General features: G+C 41.8%; 1 protein-coding gene across 2 annotated transcripts in view; it reads left to right on the top strand.

Annotated features, from left to right (window-relative positions):
• The first annotated feature begins 3,097 nt into the window (after positions 1 to 3,097).
• ncoa6 (nuclear receptor coactivator 6) overlaps positions 3,098 to 21,348 on the top strand; it is a 28,982-nt gene continuing 10,731 nt past the window's right edge. Inside the window, exons 1-16 of one of the 2 annotated variants that reach the window (XM_080445286.1) lie at positions 3,098 to 3,178; positions 5,642 to 6,029; positions 7,061 to 7,216; positions 9,890 to 10,018; positions 10,225 to 10,350; positions 10,588 to 10,826; positions 11,650 to 11,839; positions 12,488 to 12,771; positions 14,561 to 14,792; positions 15,248 to 15,391; positions 15,713 to 16,452; positions 17,185 to 17,493; positions 17,983 to 18,287; positions 19,394 to 19,512; positions 19,991 to 20,457; positions 21,007 to 21,261. In XM_080445286.1, the coding sequence (XP_080301412.1) occupies positions 5,690 to 6,029; positions 7,061 to 7,216; positions 9,890 to 10,018; positions 10,225 to 10,350; positions 10,588 to 10,826; positions 11,650 to 11,839; positions 12,488 to 12,771; positions 14,561 to 14,792; positions 15,248 to 15,391; positions 15,713 to 16,452; positions 17,185 to 17,493; positions 17,983 to 18,287; positions 19,394 to 19,512; positions 19,991 to 20,457; positions 21,007 to 21,261 (4,035 nt within the window). In that variant the 5' untranslated portion in view covers positions 3,098 to 3,178; positions 5,642 to 5,689. Of the gene's footprint in view, positions 3,179 to 5,641; positions 6,030 to 7,060; positions 7,217 to 9,889; positions 10,019 to 10,224; positions 10,351 to 10,587; positions 10,827 to 11,649; positions 11,840 to 12,487; positions 12,772 to 14,560; positions 14,793 to 15,247; positions 15,392 to 15,712; positions 16,465 to 17,184; positions 17,494 to 17,982; positions 18,288 to 19,393; positions 19,513 to 19,990; positions 20,458 to 21,006; positions 21,262 to 21,348 lie in introns of both variants that reach the window. The other variant, XM_080445285.1, reaches the window with a different exon arrangement.

Below are 21,348 nucleotides of genomic sequence, written 5' to 3'. Positions count from 1 at the left end.
TAGTTCAAAGAGTTTCATTCCATAATGGCCAATGCTTACTAACTAAACACTAGACCCATAAGGCCATAACCTCTTATGTCTCCACATACTACTAATGTGCTATGACTGTTTTGTGATAACTTGTTGCCTTTTTTTTTTGTAGTAGAATTTGTCTTAAGGCTGTGCACTGCACCTGATGATTTCATGTGCATTATTTATACATTTATTTGTATTTGATTTTAATCATAATGATCATTGTACACACTAAAGAAATAAAATGTTTTCACGTGATAAGATTGGAGATGGGTTTTGTATTTATTTGGGTATGTAGAGACTGATCAATTGAGAACAGATTTGTGATTTTTGAGTACCTGTGGGATTCCATTAGGTTTAAAATAATGGTCTTAAATAATGGTCATTCATTGTACTGCATGGTCTAGTGATCTTGGAAATTGGGGACCACAAAGAATTCGTAAGGAATGGATGTCCCACATGCCTTAGTTATAAAGTGAAGAATATTTTACTTAAGAAGGGGTTATTCATTTTAAGCGCGACATGATTCTACTATTCGTGTTGGTGTCGGATTGAATGGTTTAGTTAATGCTTTACGAGTCTTCCAGACCTTGTATTGTGAATTTGTACTGTTCTCATGTCGTACATCAATCAATGGTCTTAAAATGTGAGCATGACACACACACACACACACACACACACACACACACACACACACACCTCTATATGTAAAATCACAGTACAATTTACAGTTTTGTTATCTGAAGTTGTAATTGAATGCCCCCTAAAATAAGCAAATGTCGTGGCCGTTCTTTTTCCTTTCTCCTGTAATTTCAGGGGCAACGTCTATTTTAGATTTATTTGAGAATAAACAACCATCTACAAAGTATGGGGTATTTTTTTGTGTGCAAAAGTTAATTGCATTTTTTGACAAAATACGGTGAATATCAAATATTCTCAAGAGTCAAGCGGAGTGGATAGTGAAACATGGGATGGTGTGTGATTTTATTTAATATTTTATTGTTTTTTGTATCATGGTACCCATGATACTATTTATTTTTTAAATTCTAAAATTAATTTAATCATTGTAAATACAAATCTACAGTACGTCCACAGAAAACGCCTAGGAACCTAAAGCTGCTGTAGTAGCTGTTGACCGTACGTTGCTTTCTACGGTGACGCACCCTTCATTCATGTTTTGTTCAGTGTTGCCATGTCGGCTTATTATAAGCGACTTTGGGCTTCTTTTTCTGTAAAGTTGCTTGTAAATATTGGTAGTTGCTGTTTTTGGGGCTTGTTTCTAGTAGTTGCTTAATTGGGCTTGTTTCTAAAGTGTAGTTGCTTAATTGGGCTTGTTTCCATGTTGTTCAAACCAGTGGTTCTGAAACATTTTCATGTCAAGGAAGAAGGACCCCCAACTGTATGTATTTGTCTGCGGACCCCATCTGAAAATGTTAATGCCAGGGACCCTCAATACAAGATTTGTGTTCATGTTTCGAAAATATTCCACATTTTGCACTTTTTTGTTCAAGATTTTATTATTATGTTCTAAATAGATCTACAAGCTCACAACGTGTTGCATCGCGATGCACTGTGAGCTTGTAGATCTGCTATTTTCAAATGTGCCTATTAGGTTTAAGTGTGACCAGTGGTGGAAAGTAACTAAGTACATTTACTCAAGTAGTAAAGTACTGTACTTAAGTAAAAGGTTTTACTTTACTGGAATATTTTAAATTTTCTGTACTTTTACTTCTACTCATCTCAGAGGCAAATATTATACTTTTACTCCACTACAATTATTTGAAAACTTTAGTTACTAAGTTACTTTGTAGATTTTTATTATTACTAAACATATTAACCACTTAACCCTACTTCGGCTATTTGAAAATAGCCAATCGCTCACGACACGTCGCTTTACGACGCATTGTGAGCTTGTAGATCTACTGGTTTTCAAAAATTTGTATCCATTTTGAACACTTTTGAAATAGGACATTCTGCATAAAGAACTTTTACTTTTGGTACTTTAAGTGCATTTTGATGTCAATACTTTTGTACTTTTACTCAAGCAACATTTTGAACTGGACTTTTACTTGTAACAGAGTATTTCTACATTGCAGTATTGATACTTTTACTTAAGTAAAACATTTGAGTACTTTTCCCACCACTGAGTGTGACCCAGCTCTCAGCTCAGAACCCTCCAAAATCCGTACCTGGCTTACTGATAACACTGTCACTACACCTTCGAAAAACTTAATCCATTCTTTTTGGGACCAAACATTCCCTCAGAAAGATGAATGTAAATGATTTCAAGGTCAAAGTTGATGACACAATTATCTCTAGCAAAGAAGAGATGACCTATTTGGGTTGTATTCTTGACAAATACCTGACAGGTGAAAGCATGGCAACAAAGGTGGTCAAAAGAGTTAACCAGAGAATCAGATTTATGGGCAGAGTTTCCTCTTTTGTCAACAACAATGCCCTCAGGACCCTTTCAGGGGCCCTGATTCAGCCCCTTTTTGACTATGCTTGCACCTCTTGGTGCGCCAACATCTCAATGTCACTGAAGACTAAGCTTCAAACCTCCCAAAACAAACTGATTCGACTACTTCTCGGACTGGGGCCCATGACCCACCTTTCTCCCACTCATTTTGCCAGCCTAGGCTGGCTCGGGGTAGAAGACAGGGTTAAACAACAAAAAATGGGATTAGTCTTCAAAATTGTAAATGCAAATTCACCTTTCAGGAGGCCAAAAAAGGAGGTAGTACCCTTTTTCCTGTTAGCTTATGTTTTCTGCATTCTTTGTTTTTTTTTTGTTTGTACATATAGTGTTATTTTTTCTATATATTTGTGTTGATATTTGAACTGTCGGTGCCACTATATATGACTATGAATTGAATACCAAGGACCTCATTGGAAACAAGACAGCAAGGACTTTTTTTGAACGGTCCTTTGAGACAAAGTATTTTAAATGTAACTGTGTTGTTTTCCTTTTTATTTTGCCTAATACAATATTCAATCAATCAAAAAAACACAATCACTTCTTTTTGGCCTTAATTGTTTTCCTAGACCTGGTTGCTTATTTCTCTCACAGAATCTGGCAACAGTGGTTTAGTTAGCTAACCCAGCTAGCTCTCTGATGATGTAGGACTGTTGTCACTTAATATCTGCAGAAAGACGAACATGTTTGGTAACTAAGCCACCGTTTATTTTAACCTTTGTGCTCATTTCTTGTCAAACATGTAAACTGGCATGCTTAAAAACCATTGCAAAGATAACAAAACGTGTTTCATAACGAGCGCTGTAAATGTCCACTGCGTTTATTATTATTATGACGTGCTAACGGAATTAGCCACAGGCAGCTAACGCCTCGAAACCGACATTAACCTTTATTTGCACAGTGCTGTGTCCGTTATAAATCATTTTTTATTTGACACATTCCAGCATTATTACATGCGTTATTACTTAAACTTGGTGTAACACCGTTAACTTTTATATCTACGTTGTTGTGTATCTACGTGTTTTTTCTTTTTCAGTTTTTTCTTTTTCTATTTTTTTATACCGATGCTAACACTGAAGCCGACGGGCCTGTGTTTGTTAAGGGGCCGATGACGCGTTAGCTGAGGATGCTAGGCGTAAGTCAATGCAAACTGAAGCTAACTAGCGACCAGTAGCCTCATCTTCTATTAACCCATTATGACCTGGAACCTATCTGTGTCATTTTAACATTTCTTTGGCTATTCAAAAATGGCAGATATTTATATGAGCTTGTGGATCTATATATGCACTGTTAACTACAATCTTTGCTTCTTGGTCCCTGGAACAAAATATTTTGAGATGGGGGTCCGTGGCTAAATACATATTATTTTGGGGGTCCTTGCCATGAAAATGTTTGAGAACCACTGATATTATAGCAACATAAGTTTTTTTCTGTTTTTTCTTTTTTACTGTAAGGATTTAGAAGACATTTGTAGAATCCCCAGAAGCAAAGATTTGAGTAAAAAATGTTAAAAAATATATATATTCAAAGATTTGCACACGATTTTTCAAAAGAAAACAGCAGATCTCCAAGCTGGGACCCCCAGAAGCAATGATTTGAGTTAACTGTGTGTGTGTGTGTATATATGTGTGTGTGTGTGTGTGTGTGTGTGTGTGTGTGTGTGTATATGTATGTATGTATGTATGTATGTATGTATGTATGTGTATGTATATATGTGTATATGTATATATATATGTATATGTATATATGTATATATATGTATATGTATATATATGTATATATACACACATACACACATATACATATATATATATACACATACAGTATACACACACGTATCCACACACACATTTTCACGATTTCTTTCCTCAACAATAGCAGATCTACAAGCTCATGAGCTTGTATATCTGCTATTATAGCCAAAATGTAAAAGAATGGTTTTAAGCACCATGTTCGCATTGCAGAAGGTGTACAGCATAGACGGAGAGAAAAATAAGAAACAGAAAAAAGAAAAGAAAAAACTATCCATCGCACTTGACATTTACACTTTCCTTTTTTTTTTGCCTCATCTTAAAATTAATTAATTTATACACCTTCACGCAAGGTTGTCGCTTCCCAAAAATAACATGTCTACAATTAATTAATAGTAAATTAATTTACAGTAGTCGGTTCATTCATTGCCTGATCAGTGATGCAAGTGAGTCATTATTATAATAATACTCACGTTGCAGCTACTGTAAATTGAGCTGTAAACCTAGTAAACATGTTGAGGGATAATAACGTTATTCTCGCGACTCTGGTGTTGTGTGTGTGTGTTCTATGAATCTTGATTTATTTTTTAAGTAGAATCTGCAGAAATGTCATTTTTCTTTTTGTTTTGGTTGGTGTGAATCCGAATCCTGGCTTAAGCAAAGGATCACTGGATCACTGGTCCTCTTGAGTAATCGGTTAGCTGACCTTCAATTTGGAAAACCTCAGGTCTTTAGGACGTCACACTTGAACCCTAGCGTCCTCTATTTTGGGGCGAACATTCGGTGTGAGCCAGTGGATAGGCCATGATCGCTGAAGAGATTTGATGTGTAGAGGGAGAAAAAAAGGACCAGACCTAGTATAAGAGCCCTGGGTGACCACAGTCAACATGCACAGCGTAAGGGGGTTCAAGTGGTTAATGGGCAAAACCTGCGTCTCTAGGCTTTTAAAATGTCATATACTTTGGCTATTCAAAAATAGCAGATATACAAGCTCATAGCACGGCACCGAGTTTGTAGATCTGCTATTTTTGAAAAATTGTTTTTTAAAACAACATTTGTAATCAAACCTTTGCTTCTGGGGGGTCCCTGGAACAACATGTTTTGAGATGGGGTGACATTTGCAGAATCCCCCAGAATCAAAGATTTGAGTTACAAATGTTCGCTTTCAAAAATTATACATTCAAAGATTTGCACAAAATGTCATGAAAAAAAAAAAAAAGCAGATCTTGTGCTGCGCTATGAGCTTGTATATAATTATCTGCTATTTTTTGAATAGCCAAAAGTATAAGATAATGGTTAAAGTGGTTCAAATCTAAAATGACCGATGCTTTCACGGTCTTTAATGGGTTGACTGTTTGCGTCTATTTCATTACGGTTGTATGTATTTCTGTGTATTTTGCAGCATAAACAGTCGAGCTCTTGGGCCAGGCCACTCCTAGCGAGAAGGAGGATGGCACATCTACATACTCCACCTCCACCGTCCCAGGGGGCAGAATTCCTGGCAGGCGACGACGACGATAACGACTCCGACAGGGACTCGGGGGTTGGAGACGAGGCGGGAGAGGATGCTGAGGGTTGTTGTTACCACGGGAGCGGAGCAGCCGCCGCCTGCCACGAGGAGGAGGAGGAGGAGGAGGAGGAGAAGCTTTGTGAGGAAGATGGAGAAGAAGAAGCGGGAAACGGGGACGATTTTACCATCTTTGTTTCGTTCCAAGGAAACATGGAGGATGAAGACTTTCCAGAGAAGCTCAATACGATCCTTAGAGGCATACCAAGCGTGCTTCATTTGGGTTAGTATTGTTAAACTCAAGGCACCTTTTGAAAGGGGGTTTCTGATGACGCCTTCCTCTAAACCAGTGGTTCTCAAACGTTTTTCGTGCCAAGGATCCCCAAATTGATATGTATGTGGCCGCGGACCCCTACCTGAAAATATGTTGTGCCAGGGACAAAGATTTGTGTTAAAAATGTTCGCCTTTTAAAAAACAAGATTTAAAGATTTGCACACTTTTTCAAGATTATTCAACTATAGCATATCTACAAGTCGAGTGCCACGCTATAAGCTTGTAGATCTGCTATTTTTGAATAGCCAAAGTATAAAATATGGATAAAGGGGTTAAAATAATTGCGAGGCACTATTAACAAATTTTGCTGGGGACCCCCTGGTATCCCTCCAAGGACCCCTGGGGGACACCGGACCCCACTTTGAGAACCAATGCTTGAACCCAGTGCTTTTCAACCTTTTCTGGCCGCGACCCCCCAAAATGATCATATTTGAAGAACTGGGGACCCCCCACCCTGACGAGCACTTGTAGGAGCTGAGGCATCACATTTAGTTTGACTCTGTTCCAGATAAATATTGTGAAAATAACTGATCCACAAGCTCACAACGCCTCGCGTTGAGAGCTTGTGGATCAGCTATTTTCAAGTATAGTATTTTATAGTATGGTTTGTTGATTACCTTTGATGCAGTAATGATCTTTTTTCATTTCCTTTTTTATTTATTTATTTGGTATTAAAAAGTCCCTAAATTGCCACTTTACTGTCATCTGGGAATGCCCCCAAAATCATGTGGGGACCACCCTGGGGGTCCCAAACCACAGGTTGAGAACCATTGCTCTAAAAACGGCAAAAATAGCAGATCTACAAGCTCAAAACTTTCGTCGCTTTGTGCCACGTTTCAAACTTGTGGATCTGTTACTTTAAATGCTTTTGTGTGACGCTCTAGTATGACGCTGTAGTATATGAAAAAAAAAGTTTAAAATATGAAGATAGGAGGTTTCTGCCCGGCAGCAACGATATCATCCACGATCTCCTGTTTCAGGTTCAGAGAGGCTGCAGCCGCAGCATGTGGAGCCATGGAACAGCGTGCGGGTCACCTTCAACATTCCCAGGGATGCTGCAGAGCGTCTCAGACAGCTGGCTCAGAACAACCAGCAGCAGCTCAGAGACCTGGGCATCCTCTCTGTGCAAATAGAAGGTACCGTACGTCCTCCTGGCCTCAGTGGAACTCTCACACCCCTTGTCCTTTTTCATGAAATGGTGTACACGGTATCGACACTGATGCTGCGTTCATATACTAGCAGTGACAAAGTGACGGGCCCACAAGTCCTTTTTCAATGGAAGCCAGCCAGCATGGATTAACCCACTAAGACCTGGAACGCATCTGTGTCACTTTAGATTTCTTTGGCTATTCAAAAATAGCAGATATACAAGCTCATAGCGCGGCACCGAGTGCCGCGCTATGAGCTTGTAGATCTGCTATTTTTGAAAAATCGTGATTTTATTTTTTATTTTTTTCAAAAAACTAGGATTTAGAAAACATTTTTAAGAATCGCCTCAGGTCTTAACTGATTCCCTGCCAATCGCATAGATCTACGTGAACTAAAAAAAAAAATTGACCCAAAGACCAAGGAGATATGATTTTTCGAAGATCTAGACTCCTATCCACTTCCTTGTTAACTTAAAACTTAAAAATTCTGTATCTCGGCTCCTGAGTACTTTTTTTTTTTCAATGAAAAAGTCTGGCACTGGCTAAAAAAATATGAAAATACCTCTGGCAGTTAACACATCCACCGCCAAGGGCTAATCTCATAATGTACTCACCAGTGCCAAGGTTTTATTGTTGTTTTTTGTTTTTTTCAGGTCGCCATAGGCCCCGTTAAAATCCTTTAGATTGCCCGATACACTGTTTGTAAACAACGGGCACATGTCCTGGTGTCTACTCGTCGAGACCGCGTGTCAAACGGAGCCGCCATGTTTGAGTTCTGATCGTTTATGTTAACATGGGAAATGCGAGGATGAAAAACTACATGTCCTGTACAGCTTTTACAGGGCTTTTTGTGTACGACTTAGAATGAAGGCAGACGGGAAACAAAAAACGTGATCGCACTTCCGGTCCGATCGGGTGGTGTTACACTGAAAATGGTCCCCCTAGAAAATTAAAAAAAAAAAAAAATTCGAAAAAAAGGAAAAAGCACCACAGCCCGTAGGCTACGGGATTGGCGCTTAACCGTTGGATTTAACGGCCCGTAGAACTACGGGCCCGGCGGTAGATGTGTTAATGGGTTAAGGGGTTAAAGTTCTCAGTCGCCTCGACCTGATTTCAGTCATGTGGATTCCATAGAAGTCGGCATGTCTTCTGTGGAAGCATGTTGCACTCTCCGTAGAGCGCAACAGACGCATTGAGAGCTTGCAGATAGGTTACTTTCGTTTTTGTAATTTTAACTCATTGACTGCTAGAGTTAAAACATCGTCTACCGCCCCCTTGCCAGGGAAAACGGCGATTTTACTGTACCTTTTGGAGAAAAAAATTGTCCGGCCGCGATCCTCCATTCCAGAGCTATGGCCGTTTGAATGTGGCTTGTTTTTTGGAAAACAACAGAAATCAGAGAAAAAAATATTTTTTGAAATCCTTTAACATGAAAGGAGGTGAGCTTTTTGTTGTTGTGATCACATGATGTCTGGGTGTACTCTTCTTCGGTGGTGCTTGGATCATTCACAGGCACGCCCCCCCCCCCCACCAAAAAAAAATAAAAGTCATCATAAGTCGACCTTGGCAGTGTGGGCGTTTGGACGATGTCTCGTCAGAAGTCGTTCTTGGCTGTGAATGAGTTAAGATTAGAGCATTTGAAGTAGGCAAACTGTCAATATGTGCAGAAGCATCTTCCATAAAACCCTAATGGTCTGGGATATTTTATAAAAGCAAATGTCAAAGCCTCAATCTTCACCCGGTCAGCAGTATGTAGAGCAGCAGGAACAATATTACTAAAACATCATAATTTAACATATTGTGTTAATTATTTAGGATACAGCGCTAGTGTAGGGAGGGCTGCTTTCCTTTGAGATCTTAATTTGCTTTAATCCAAGCCAGCAACATGAAGCTACAAACTGATGCCCGACACTTTGTCAGCAGCATTCTTTCAGCGGCGTGACATGCTATAAATGAAAGCACCTTTATTTCTTCAGCTCTACAATGACGTTTTTCAGAACTACAATGATGCAGTGAAGCGTCAATCTATCATGTTTTTTTTTTATTTCACCACAATTCCTGCTCTTTTCCGTAAAAGAAAGAGAACCTCATTCTTTCCATTAATCAGTTCCCTGTGCATTTTATCCCTAAACCTTTTCAATCATCACACATTGTGGCTTGAGCAACCCTTTTAACAGCGATTCGGTGGCAATGTACCTGGTCATGCTTGGGCCATTTTGTAGTTTTGTCGCTACTAGTGTGAACTAGCCTGGAATCCAGACTGATTAGCTTTTTTTTAACACATTGCCTGCCAAGAACGCATATATGCCTTCTTTCAAATCCAGCACTTGCCTGCCAAGGACACATATATCATGTTTTCAGTGATTACGCTAGAGGGCACTCTTCGGCAACCTATGAATGATCCCTTGACTGCGAGAGAATGATAGAAGCAGAAATGATGTCATCCCCCCCAAAAACTCTGTTGACTCCCAGATTTAGAAAAACACATCTACCTCGGATTTCTTCTTTTTTGTGTGAAAACGAGCCACATTCAACTGTCGATTACAACAGAACGGGCGATCGCGGTTAAAATGTTTTTTGTTGTTGGAAAAGAAAAGACCCCCCCCCCCCCCCTTTTATTAATATTTGACTTGATTTGTTATGACCGTTTGCTGTACACAGGCGAAGGGGCCATTAATGTGGTGGCCATGATGGGACAGAACCGTGGCCAGGAGGTCAGGGTGAATGGACCAATTGGAGCACCTGGCCAGATGAGGATGGATGTGGGCTTTCCAGGTCAGCCTGGTCCAGGTAATTATACATGTTATGGTGTGCTGATTGGGGCATATACTTGGATTCTTTTTTTTTTTTCTAAACCAAAGGGTCTATGACTGAAGATATTATAAAGATATTTGAAGATATGGAAAAAAAATCCCCAATGTAATGGATAAGAATCTTTCGATTTCATATTTGATTGTTTACATAAGTCAATGAACAATCCTCACATTTTCTCCCAGGAGGGATGAGGATGGCCGTCCCGTCGATGGTTCCCCCTGGTCCCAGCATGGCAGGTCAGGCTGGCATGATCCCTGGCGGCAGTGGCCAAATGCACCCCCGAGTTCAAAGACCAGTGTCACAGACAGGTTTGAGTCATCACCTTTTCCCTTCAAGTCATTTTCAACTTTTTCAAAAAAAAAATAAAAAAAAATAGAATCTCGTTGGCAGGGAATGTGTTAATGGGTTAATTGATGAGCCATGTGCAGTAATATAGGAAATTGAGATGCATTCTAGAATCGAGTCTAATAATGAGGCACGTGAAGGTTCATACACCTCTTCTGCGACAACACCTAATAACAAACGTGTTTTCACTCTCTTTCTAGATGTGATGGACCCTATGATGTCGGGTATGTCGGTGCAACAGCAGCAACTCCAGCAACTCCAGCACCAGCAACAACAACAACAGCAGCAACAACAGGCTGTCCCGCATGGAGCAGGAGGGCCCATCATGCCTCCGCAGGCAGCAGCCCATCACATGCAGGCCCTGCAGGCCGGGAGACCACTCAACCCAGCTGCCCTGCAGCAACTTCAGCAACAACAGCACCAACAACAGCAACAACAGGCATGGATTCAAGTTCTTCTCACTCAGCAGCATCTGTGATTTCTGTCATTTGGATTCCAATAGAAGCCAAGCATGTCTTCTATGGAAGCTCGAGCTTGTAGATATGCAATTATTATTATTATTATTATTTATTTATTTTAAGACTAGAGTATTTGAAGTAGGGATGGGACGATATGAACATTACATGTCACGATTATTGTGGCAAAAATAATTGCGATTTAAGGGTATTATCGCGATAATCAAAATATGCTTAAAACTTAAAATGACTTTTTTGTTAACCACTTGAACCCCCAGCATCCCTATTCTGGGGAGAACATTTGCCTAAAATAAGCCGATCTACAAGCTCACAACATTGTGAGCTTGTAGATTCCAGCTCTTTTTGGAAGTTGTACTGAATTTGCAACTCAACAAAAGCTAATTCATCCTATAGCGTATGATGGAGGACAATTTCACGATAACTTAAAATCTCTGCGATACAATTATTGTGAACGTTTTTTTTATAGCGATAACAATTATCGTCCCATCCCTAATTTGAAGTGGTCAAACTATCAATATGTCTAGGAGCATTTTCTAGGATATTTCGTAAAAGCAAAGGTTAAAGCCTCAGTCTGTGATTTCTTCTCATGCTTGGCAGTATGTAAAACAGCAGGAACAATCTTACTAAAATATAATTTTACATATATTGTGTTAATTGTTTAGGAAACAGCGTGGGGCGGGGGGGCTTTCAGAAATCGCATTATCGGACTTGGCGATTATAATGTATAGAATATTGTTTTCTGTCGTGAGATTTTATCATTTTTTTCTTTTAATCCATCATGAACAGGCTCAGCAGCAGCAGCAGGCCCAGCTCTCCCAGCAGCTCGGAGTCGGACCCAGACCCCCGGGGTTCAACCCCTCCGGCCAGATGGCCGTGCCTCCCGGCTGGAACCAGCTGCCCTCCGGCGTGCTCCAGCCTCCGCAGGCCGCGCAGGGAGGACCCGGAGCCTGGCGGAAGCCCCCGCCCCAAGGCGTCGGTACGCCTGCCACAATTATTACATAATCGTCCAATCGCAATTATTTGAGATAATCGCACTTCTTTTTTGCATAATCGTTTCCATGTTGAAAAATGTTCACGCATTTTCAAATATAAAAAAAAGCAGAAATTGCAGATCTACAAGATCTACGACACGTAAGCTTGTAGATCAGCTATTTCAGCTTTTTTATGTATAAAATTATGAAGACATTGAGTGCCAGGTAATATACATCCGTACTATGCAGCTGGTGCAAGCGTTTTTTTACCGTGTTTTGACGATCTTTGGAGGGCCGCAGAAGCCACGACGCGCACGCGGATGTAAACAAAAAGTGTCCGGTGGGTGGGGGAGGGTCTCGTCTATCCACTGGAACAAAAGCTTTTTTACCGCGACCGCGATTTTGTTGCTATCGCTATCGCCTATCGCCTAAAAAAAAGTCAGAGCTAGAAGTGTTTTTCTACAAATAATTTCAATAATTTCTTTGTTTGTTTCAGTTATTTCTCATATCTGCTCTGTGCATTTTTTTTTATTACGAAGCCTAAAAGGCTTCATTATGTTCCAAATGTTCAATGCCAAACACACAATTGAATCGTTAATCGCAATTATTTGAGTGACAATTAATCGTCAACTTAAATGTGTTAATCGTGACAGCCCTAGGCGTCGGACCCATGGGTCAGCAGCGGCCGCCTTCCCTCGCCACGGTTCAGACCCCCAACCACCCTCCGCCGCCGTACCCGTTTGGCAGCCAGCAAGCCGGACAGGTATTCAACGCCATGGGGCCGGGACAATTGCAGCAACAGCAGCAGCAGCAGGCTGGGATCATGGGACAGTTCGCGGCCCCCCAGCCTATTAAGGGCCTACAGGCCGGGCCTGGTGGCGTAATAGCGGGACCACCCAGGCCCCCTCCACCCCTCCCACCCACCTCCGGACAGCAGGTACAATAGACATTCTAGAATGATAATCTGTTCAAAGTAGGGATGTACCGATATGGAAATTCTTGGCCGATACCGATGTTTAAAATAACAATTTAGCCCATACTGACACCGATATTTGTTTATTTAGTTTTTGGTGTTATTATTTCCCCCTTTTGTGCCAGGGGAACTCTTGTAACTTTAACCGGCTAAAAAGTTAAAAAAAAAACGATGGTGGCAAATATCGTCCGATACCGATATGGGGCCGATATATTGGTGCATCCCTAGTTCAAAGTCATTTCTGTTGTATCTAATTGTATGTGAATGTGAACCATTGAGTGTTCAACTTCACAGCAGGGGTCTTTTCACAGCTCCTGTTGCTGTCATTAGGATCTAGTCAACAACCGTTCCAAAGGTCTATTTCTACTACACTTGTTCTCTTTTGGCTGATCCAGCAATACCATCGATTGTGTAAAACAAATGTTAAAAGCCAGAACACAATAAAATTATCTTAACAATCATGCTTTCAATAAACCAAATTGAAAGCATGAGCGCGTGTGCGTGTGTGTGTGTGTGTGTGTGTGTGTGGTCGGGGCCATATATGTTAGTGCACTGTGGTTTCATTGCCCTCTAGTGTTGGTTCTACAGAATTGCCTGGGTGGTGGGTGGTAAAAAATTAGCGCTCCTTTTTCAATTTCGCTCGAATGCCAATTTCCCTGTGACATATATACCATACATGGGCGCTCTCAACTCTTTGACTGCCAGAATATAAAACATAATTTGCCAAGCCACTGCCAGCCATTTTCGAGTGTTTTTTACTAACCTTTGAAAAATCATAGAATATTTATCTCCTTTTTTGCAGTCACGTGATTTGCTGCTGCTTTGCTTCTCTGGAAGTCAAATGGTGACCCCTGTGCCTTAGCAAAATATGACGAGAAATCTCAGTCATTGGCAGTCAAAGAGTTAACTTGACCAGTCAGCATTATTGTACTGGCACTTAGCAGCAAACACCATTTATTATAACATCTGTTTATAAGAAGGGTTAGACATTGGTGCTCTGGGTCTGTGCTTTTGCCCTGCTGGGGGCGCTAGAGGGTCGTGGGGCCCAGGCCTCCAGGCCTGGGGCTATATGCTGTAATGCTGTTTTTAATGCTTGAATCTAATTCAATAAAAGATACACTTCACCCTGAGCATAGATATTAACCCATTAAGACCTGGAACGCATCAGTGTCACTTTGATTTGAGTTAAAAAGCATTATTTTACACTTTGGGCTATTCAAAAGTAGCAGATATACAAGCTCATAGCGCGGCATCTGCTATTTTTGAAAAATCGTGAAATTCTTCTAAAGCGAACATTTTTAACTCAAATCTTTGCTTCTTGGGGTCCCTGGAACAAAACATTTTGAGATGGGGGGTCGGCGGCCAAATACCGTCATTTTCGCACTATAAGCCGCACCTGAATATAAGCCGCAGCAGCTAAATTGAATGATTTGTACATATATAAGCCGCACTGGACTATAAGCCACGGGTGTAAAATCCATAGATTTAGGAGGTCCCCTAGTGGCCGTTAGCTGTAAAAATCCATAGATAAGCCGCACCGTTATATAAGCCGCAGGGTCGAAAAATGGGGAGAATGTCGCGGCTTATAGTCAGAAATTTACGATACATATCATTTTGGGGGTCCTTGACATGAAAACGTTTGAGCACCACTGATATAGAAACATAGGATTCTTTCATAATACTGTTGGGATTTAGAAGACATTTGTAGTATCGGCTTCAGGTCTTAATGGGTTTAATATTTTCCGTAACGCAGGGCAACCTGATCGCCAAATCCCCTGGGTCGTCCTCGTCTCCTTTCCAGCAGGGTTCTCCAGGAACTCCTCCCATGATGGCTCAGCGCCCCACCACCCCACAGAACTTCCCCCAGGGGGTGGGCTCCCCGGGGAGAGCGGTCCTGGGACCACAGGGCGCCATGGGACTGCCGGGACAGCCGGGGTTCATGGGCATGCCTCAGCATGGACAGCCAGGGGCCCAAGTGCATCCAGGTAGGGCTGCGACTATCCATTATGTTTAGCCATAATTCTATATATCGAGTAGGGGTGGGACGATATGGGTACCTCACGTGATATATATCACGATATTAGGCCCACGATAACAATATATATCACGATATTCGACGATATTTGATATATTGCGATATCACGATATTCGATATATATTGCAAAAAAAAATCACCAACGATATATCACGATATCTGAAAATAATTGATTATTTGATTAAAATCTAATATTTTTCATAACTGAATTAAATCGATTGGTTGAATTAACCCTTACATCCAGGTGGACTGGCAGGTAAAAGTTTTCTTTTTTACAGCATGGCTTTGTGGATCCCAAGATCCACATGATTCCATTTATTTTATTTAAGCTCCAATGCAGCTGCTATGGATTATTTCCAAAAATAAATCTAGTTATGTGTGCGATGTCTAATTGTTTATTGCTAGGCATGGCTAAGCGTCCAATGGGCTTTCCAAACATGCCAGGAAACCAGAACTTTGTCCAGGGTCAGGTGACTGCCAGTGGGCCAGGAACATCTGTCGGAGCCAATCAGCAGCTGCAGAGCAGCCAAGCTATTATGACTCACGCAGGTAGGAGTCACTGGAAAATGTAGAATCAATAAACAGCATACAATTAACAATTTAGGCATTTATCAGAAGCTCTTAATTACACAATGTTAACAATGTAAATTCAAAAATATGCTTGCATCAATGTTGAAAGAAAATTCTCTGTATGTTTGTCTATAAAAGAAAATAAAGTACAAATCATAAAAAAAACAATAAAAAAAACAATGTAAATTCAGCTGCTATGTAATATCTCTATTGTTAGTCGGAATGTAAAATGTGCTGTGTGACAATTTTATGATGGTTCACTGGTTAAATCCTTTTTTTTCTCATTTCTTTCTAAAACAGGAGCCCAGCCGTCGGTCTCCACTCCCAATACACTGCAGGGCCCGCATGTCCAGCCTAACGTCATGGGCGTTCAAAGCATGGCGGGTCAGTCTCCCGGGACGACCGCCGGGCCCAGCATCATGGGCCAGCCCCAGCCCGGCCTCCAGACCCACATGATGGGCCTCCAGCATCAGGCCCAGCCCGTGTCCTCGTCCCCCAGCCAGATGGTTCAAGGCCAGGGTGGCGGTCAAACCGTCCTCTCACGGCCCCTCAGTCAAGGGCAGAGGGGTGGAATGACCCCACCCAAGCAAATGATGCCTCAACAAGGCCAGGGGGTGATGCATGGGCAGGGTCAGATGGTTGGAGGCCAAGGGCAGCACCAGGCCATGCTCCTGCAACAACAACAACAACAGCAGCAGCAGCAGCAACAGAACTCCATGATGGAACAAATGGTTGCCAATCAGATGCAGCAAGGCAACAAGCAGGCATTTGCGGGTAAGGTTCCAGCCGGGGTAATGCAGGGCCAGATGATGCGGGGCCCCTCTCCAGGGAATATGGTTCAGTTCCAGGGCCAGCAAGTTGGCCAGCAGCAGCAGCAGCAGCAGCAGCAGCAGCAGATGACCCCACAACAGCAGCAACAAATGGCTCAACTCCAGCAACAGCAGTTGCAGCAACAGCAGCAGCACCAGTTACAACAGCAACAACTACAGCAACAGCAGCAGCAACACCAACAACAGATGGGACAACAGCAGCCCCAGCAGGTCGGTCTAGAGGTAGACCGATATGCAAACAGCAAAATATCGTATTGTTTGACTTTGTGTCGTATCGAATCGTTTTGCAATGCAAATAATCGTATCGAATCGTTTTGCAATGCAAATAATTAGGGGTGTGCCGACTAATTTCACGATACGATACACGATATTGGGCTCACGATATCGATACGATACGATATATGGGACTTTTTAATTATGAAAATATATGGGGGGGGAAGAGCAAATGCAAACAAATGAAAACGTATCGCGATATATCGCAGGACGATATGTCGGCACACCCCTACAAATAATGGATTTTATCGATACTAAGTAATTGTGCGTTGTATTTAGCAATTTTGAGAAGGGAAAAAAGAGAGGGGTTTAATTACTTTTCCATTACATATCACTACACTTGGTTTATCCATAAATGTGTGTAATCTCTGTGTTCATGTCAAGGTGCGGGGTTGTCCATAGTTCCATAGTCCATGTTCAAATACAATGTCCATGTATTTGCCAGAGAATCACTGTTTACTTATTTACATCCATAATAACATTTTCCCTTAAAAAAACCTGCACTCTCCACACGTTTCACACAGATAAAAACGTTTTGCTAAATAGTTACTTTATCGATTTTGAATCCTTGTATCGTATCGCCATGAATGAACCAATATCGTCCATGTGTCGTATTGTCAACCATGTATGGTGATATCGCTGTTAAAAATGTACCGTTACACCCCCTAGGTTGGTCCCATGGGTGGGAACCCTAACCAGGCCATGGGCATGCACGGGCAGCAGATGAGGCTCCCCGCCGGGCACCCTCTGGTCCAACAGCAGCTTCAGCAGCAGCAGCTACAGCAGCAGCAGAAGCAACAGCAGCAGCAACAGGCCCTGCTCCAGCAGCAGCAACAGCAACAACAGGCAGCTCAGCAACATCAGCTTGCTTTAGGAGACCCCAGCGGTGCGGCGGGGGACATGGGGGTCCAGCAGATACTCCCCGACATGCAGGCTCAACAGCAGCAGAGCATGATGGGGGCCCCGCAGCACATGCAGGTGGGCAGCGGTGTAAAGTAACGAAGTACATTTACTCAAGTACTGTACTTAAGTACAATTTTGAGGTACTTTACACTGGAGTATTTCCAGTTTTCAGTACTTTTACTTCTACTCCACTACATCTCAGAGGCAAATATTGTACTTTTACTCCGCTACAGTTATTTGAAAACTTAGTTACTAGTTACTTTTTAGATATAAATTATTACATTATAAAACATACATTAATCACTTTAGCCCTATTTTATACCTAGGCTATTTGAAAATAGAAGATCTACAAGCTCACAACGCGTCGCGTCGCGAGCTTGTAGATCTTCTATTTTCAAACATTTTAGTACTTTTACTTTTGGTACTTGAAGTACATTTTGATACCAATACTTTTACAATTTTGAATTCCGGACTTTTACTTGCAACGGAGTACTTCTACATGGCAGTATCGATACTTTTACTAAAGTAAAAACATTTGAGTACTTTTTTTCCCACCACATGCAGGTGGGCAACGGCCACTTCCAGGGTCACGGCGGCATGAACTTCAACCCGCAGTTCGCCGGCCAGATGCCCATGGGCGTCGTGGGGGGACCGTGCGGCGGACAGCAGGCCGGCTTCCCCGTCAACAAGGACGTGACGCTGACCAGCCCGCTGCTGGTCAACCTGCTGCAGAGCGACATCTCGGCCAGCCAGTTCGGCCCGGGGGGAAAGCAAGGGCCGGGCGCTCCCGGCCAGGCCAAACCCAAGAAGAAGAAACCGCCACGAAAGAAGAAGCCCAAAGTGGAGGAGGGACAAGGACAGGGACTTGGGTATGGATTTGTATTTATTATTATTTATTATGGGTTGTATAGTTAACCCGTTAACTCTATAACTGCCAAAGACGTTTATAAACGTCTTTGGGCCTTCAGCTATTGCCTGCCAAAGACGTTTAAAAACGTCTTTGAAGAAAAAAAAAAAAAAAAAAATTCTAAAAAGATTCTCTAATTATTTAAGATTGACACCTTTTCGATATTCCAAACGAATAAGGAGATAACAATTCCCAAAGATTTGCTGCTCCATCCACTTGGACAAACAATTCACAATGTTTTTTGGTTTAAACTACTGGTTTTGAGCTATTTTCAAACATCAAACAACACATGACAACAAGGTCAAATTGACCTCGTTGACATTTGTGAAACCACACCTGAATCTCATCTGTGATTAGAAATTATCTGGGATCAATCATACTGGAGAAAAATATTCTGTGGCTATGCGAAAAGGTACCAAAATCGGTCAAAACCCTGGCAGAGGCTACAGACTTTTTGAAAAAACTCTGGCAGGGTAAGAGTTAAGACCGAAAACGCATCTGTCTGTGTCATTTTAAGATTTATTTGGCTATTCAAAAATAGCAGATATACAAGCTCATAGTGCGGCACCGAGTGCCGCACTATGAGCTTGTAGATCTGCTATTTTTGAAAAAAAATCTTGAACATTTTAGCAAATCTTTGAATATCTATATTGTTTTGAAGTGAACAAAATATTTTTGATTTGGGGGTCCACTGCCAAATACGTTTTGGGGGTCCTTTGACATGAGAAAAGTTTGAGAACCACTGATATTATAGCAGCATAAGTTTTTTTTTTTAAACTGTTAGGATTTAGAAGACATTTGTAGAATCCCCCAGAAGCAAAGATTTGAAATGTTTGCTTTAAAAAATATGTATTAAAAGATTTAGATTTTTCAAAGAAATTGCAGATCTACAAGCTCGTAGCACGGCACTCGGTGCCGCGCTATGAGCTCATAGATCTGCTATTTTTGAATAGCCAAAGAAATCAAAAAATGACACAGATTCTTTCCCTTGTCTAAATGGGTTAATTTTTATGTCTTGTCATTTTGGTGAGAGAAATTCAATTCTACTTGTGTTATTCCCTTCCACAGGGGTCTGGATGGTGCTTCTGGCCTGGAGGACTCCGAGCTGCCAGGGCTGGGTGGAGAGCAGAGTTTGGGCCTGGATAACTCGGTCCCCAAAATCTCTGATTTCCCCAATAGGCCTGCAGGTGATTTATTTGATGAGGTTGTTGTCATAGTGTGTCATGGATTTCCTAGATGGTTTTTTTTCCAAGATATCTCTGAATTCTCCTGAGTTAATGTCTTCTATAAAAGCATGTTGCACAGCAAAAATAGCCTATCTATGAGCTTTTTTTAAGATTGGAGCATTTAAAATTGTCAAACTAGCCAACTATGTTTAGAAGCATCTTCCATAAGACCCTAATGGTCTTGGATATATCATAAAAGCACAGCAGGCTAAAGCCCCAATCTGTGATTTCTTCACTTGGTTGGCAGTATGTAGAACAGCAGGAACAATATTACTGGAACATCGTCATTTTACATATTGTGTTAATTGTCTGGGAAACGGCGCTAGTGTGGGGCTCCTTCACCAATCGCATAATAGGACTTGCCCATACACATTCTTTTCAGTCGTGAAATTGTATTTAGCTTTAATCCAAGTGAGCATCCGTGGTGCCTTTTTCGTAGGCTTCCCTGGCCAGCCTGGAGACCAGAGAGTATTGCAGCAGGTACCCATGCAGTTCATGCAGCAGCAGCAGCAGCAGCAGCAGCAACAGCAGCAGCAGCAGCAACAACAGCAACAACAACCACAGCAGCAACATCAACAGCACCAACAACAACAACAAATGCAGCACATCCAGCAGCAGCAGCAGATGCAACAACAGCAAATGCAGCAGCAGCAACAAATGCAGCAGCAAATGCAACAGCAACAATTACAACAGCAGCAATTGCAACAGCAGCAGTTGCAGCAGCAACAGCAGCAGCAGATGCAACAGATGCAGCAGATGCAGGGGCTCCAGCAGGGCGCTCCAGGGCAGCAGGGGATGACGGGGCCTCAGACCCCAGGCCAGGGTCAGCCTCAGATGCATCCTCACCAGATGCAGCAGCAGCAACAGCAAGCGCAGCAGCAACCTCACCTTCAACAGCAACAACAGGTGTGACATAGATAGATACTTAGTTACTTACTTTCTTAGAAAACGTAACTTTATTCATCCCCAGGGAAAATTCAGCTCCTAAGTAGGCCTGTCACAATTTTTACATAATCGTCTAATCGCAATTGTTTGAGATAATCGCAATTATTTTTGCATAATCGTCATAATCGTTTCCATGTTGAATTTCCGAATATAAAAAAAAGCAGAAATGGCAGTTTTTTACATGTATAAAATTATTAAATATATCAATAATTTCTTTGTATATTTAAGTTATTTGTCATATCCGTCCTGTGCAATTTTTTATTACGAAGCCTAAATGGCAAACAGAAATGAAACATGTATTCATATGTTCCAATGTTCAATGCCAAACACACAATTAAATCGTTAATCGCAATTATTTGAGAGACAATTCATTTAATTTGTAATCCTGACAGCCCTACTCGTAAAGACGTGTATATATATATATATATAATACGCAATTTGTGCACTGTGCAAAGAGTTTATTCATCTGTGTTGGTACTCACGTTTGATCCCTTCATATTAACATTTCAGCAACAGCAGCAGCAGCAGCAGATGCAGATGATGATGCTGAAGATGCAGCAGGAGCAAGCAAAGAACCGCATGCCCATCCCTCCAGGAGGGCAGCTCCCCCCTAGGGGCATGGTCAACCCGGCGGACGGCCAGAGGATGCCACAGGTCTCCCAGCAGGGCAGCATGCCCGTCATGATCAGCCTCCAGGGGCATGGAGGAGTGCCGCCCTCTCCCGACAAAGTCAGAGCCATGCCCCCCCACATGGTGAACCCACAGGTGAGGCCGACGCTCTGAAAGAAGCTCAGTACAATAGACAGTTAGAGCAAAAAACGATTACATTTGACTTCATAAAGTGATGAATAG

This window comes from Gymnoscopelus braueri, assembly GCF_963280865.1.
Source record: "Gymnoscopelus braueri genome assembly, chromosome: 12".
In the NCBI taxonomy this organism is placed as follows: domain Eukaryota; kingdom Metazoa; phylum Chordata; class Actinopteri; order Myctophiformes; family Myctophidae; genus Gymnoscopelus; species Gymnoscopelus braueri.
Note: the sequence above shows the minus strand (reverse complement) of the source record. Positions and strands in the feature narration are given on the sequence as shown.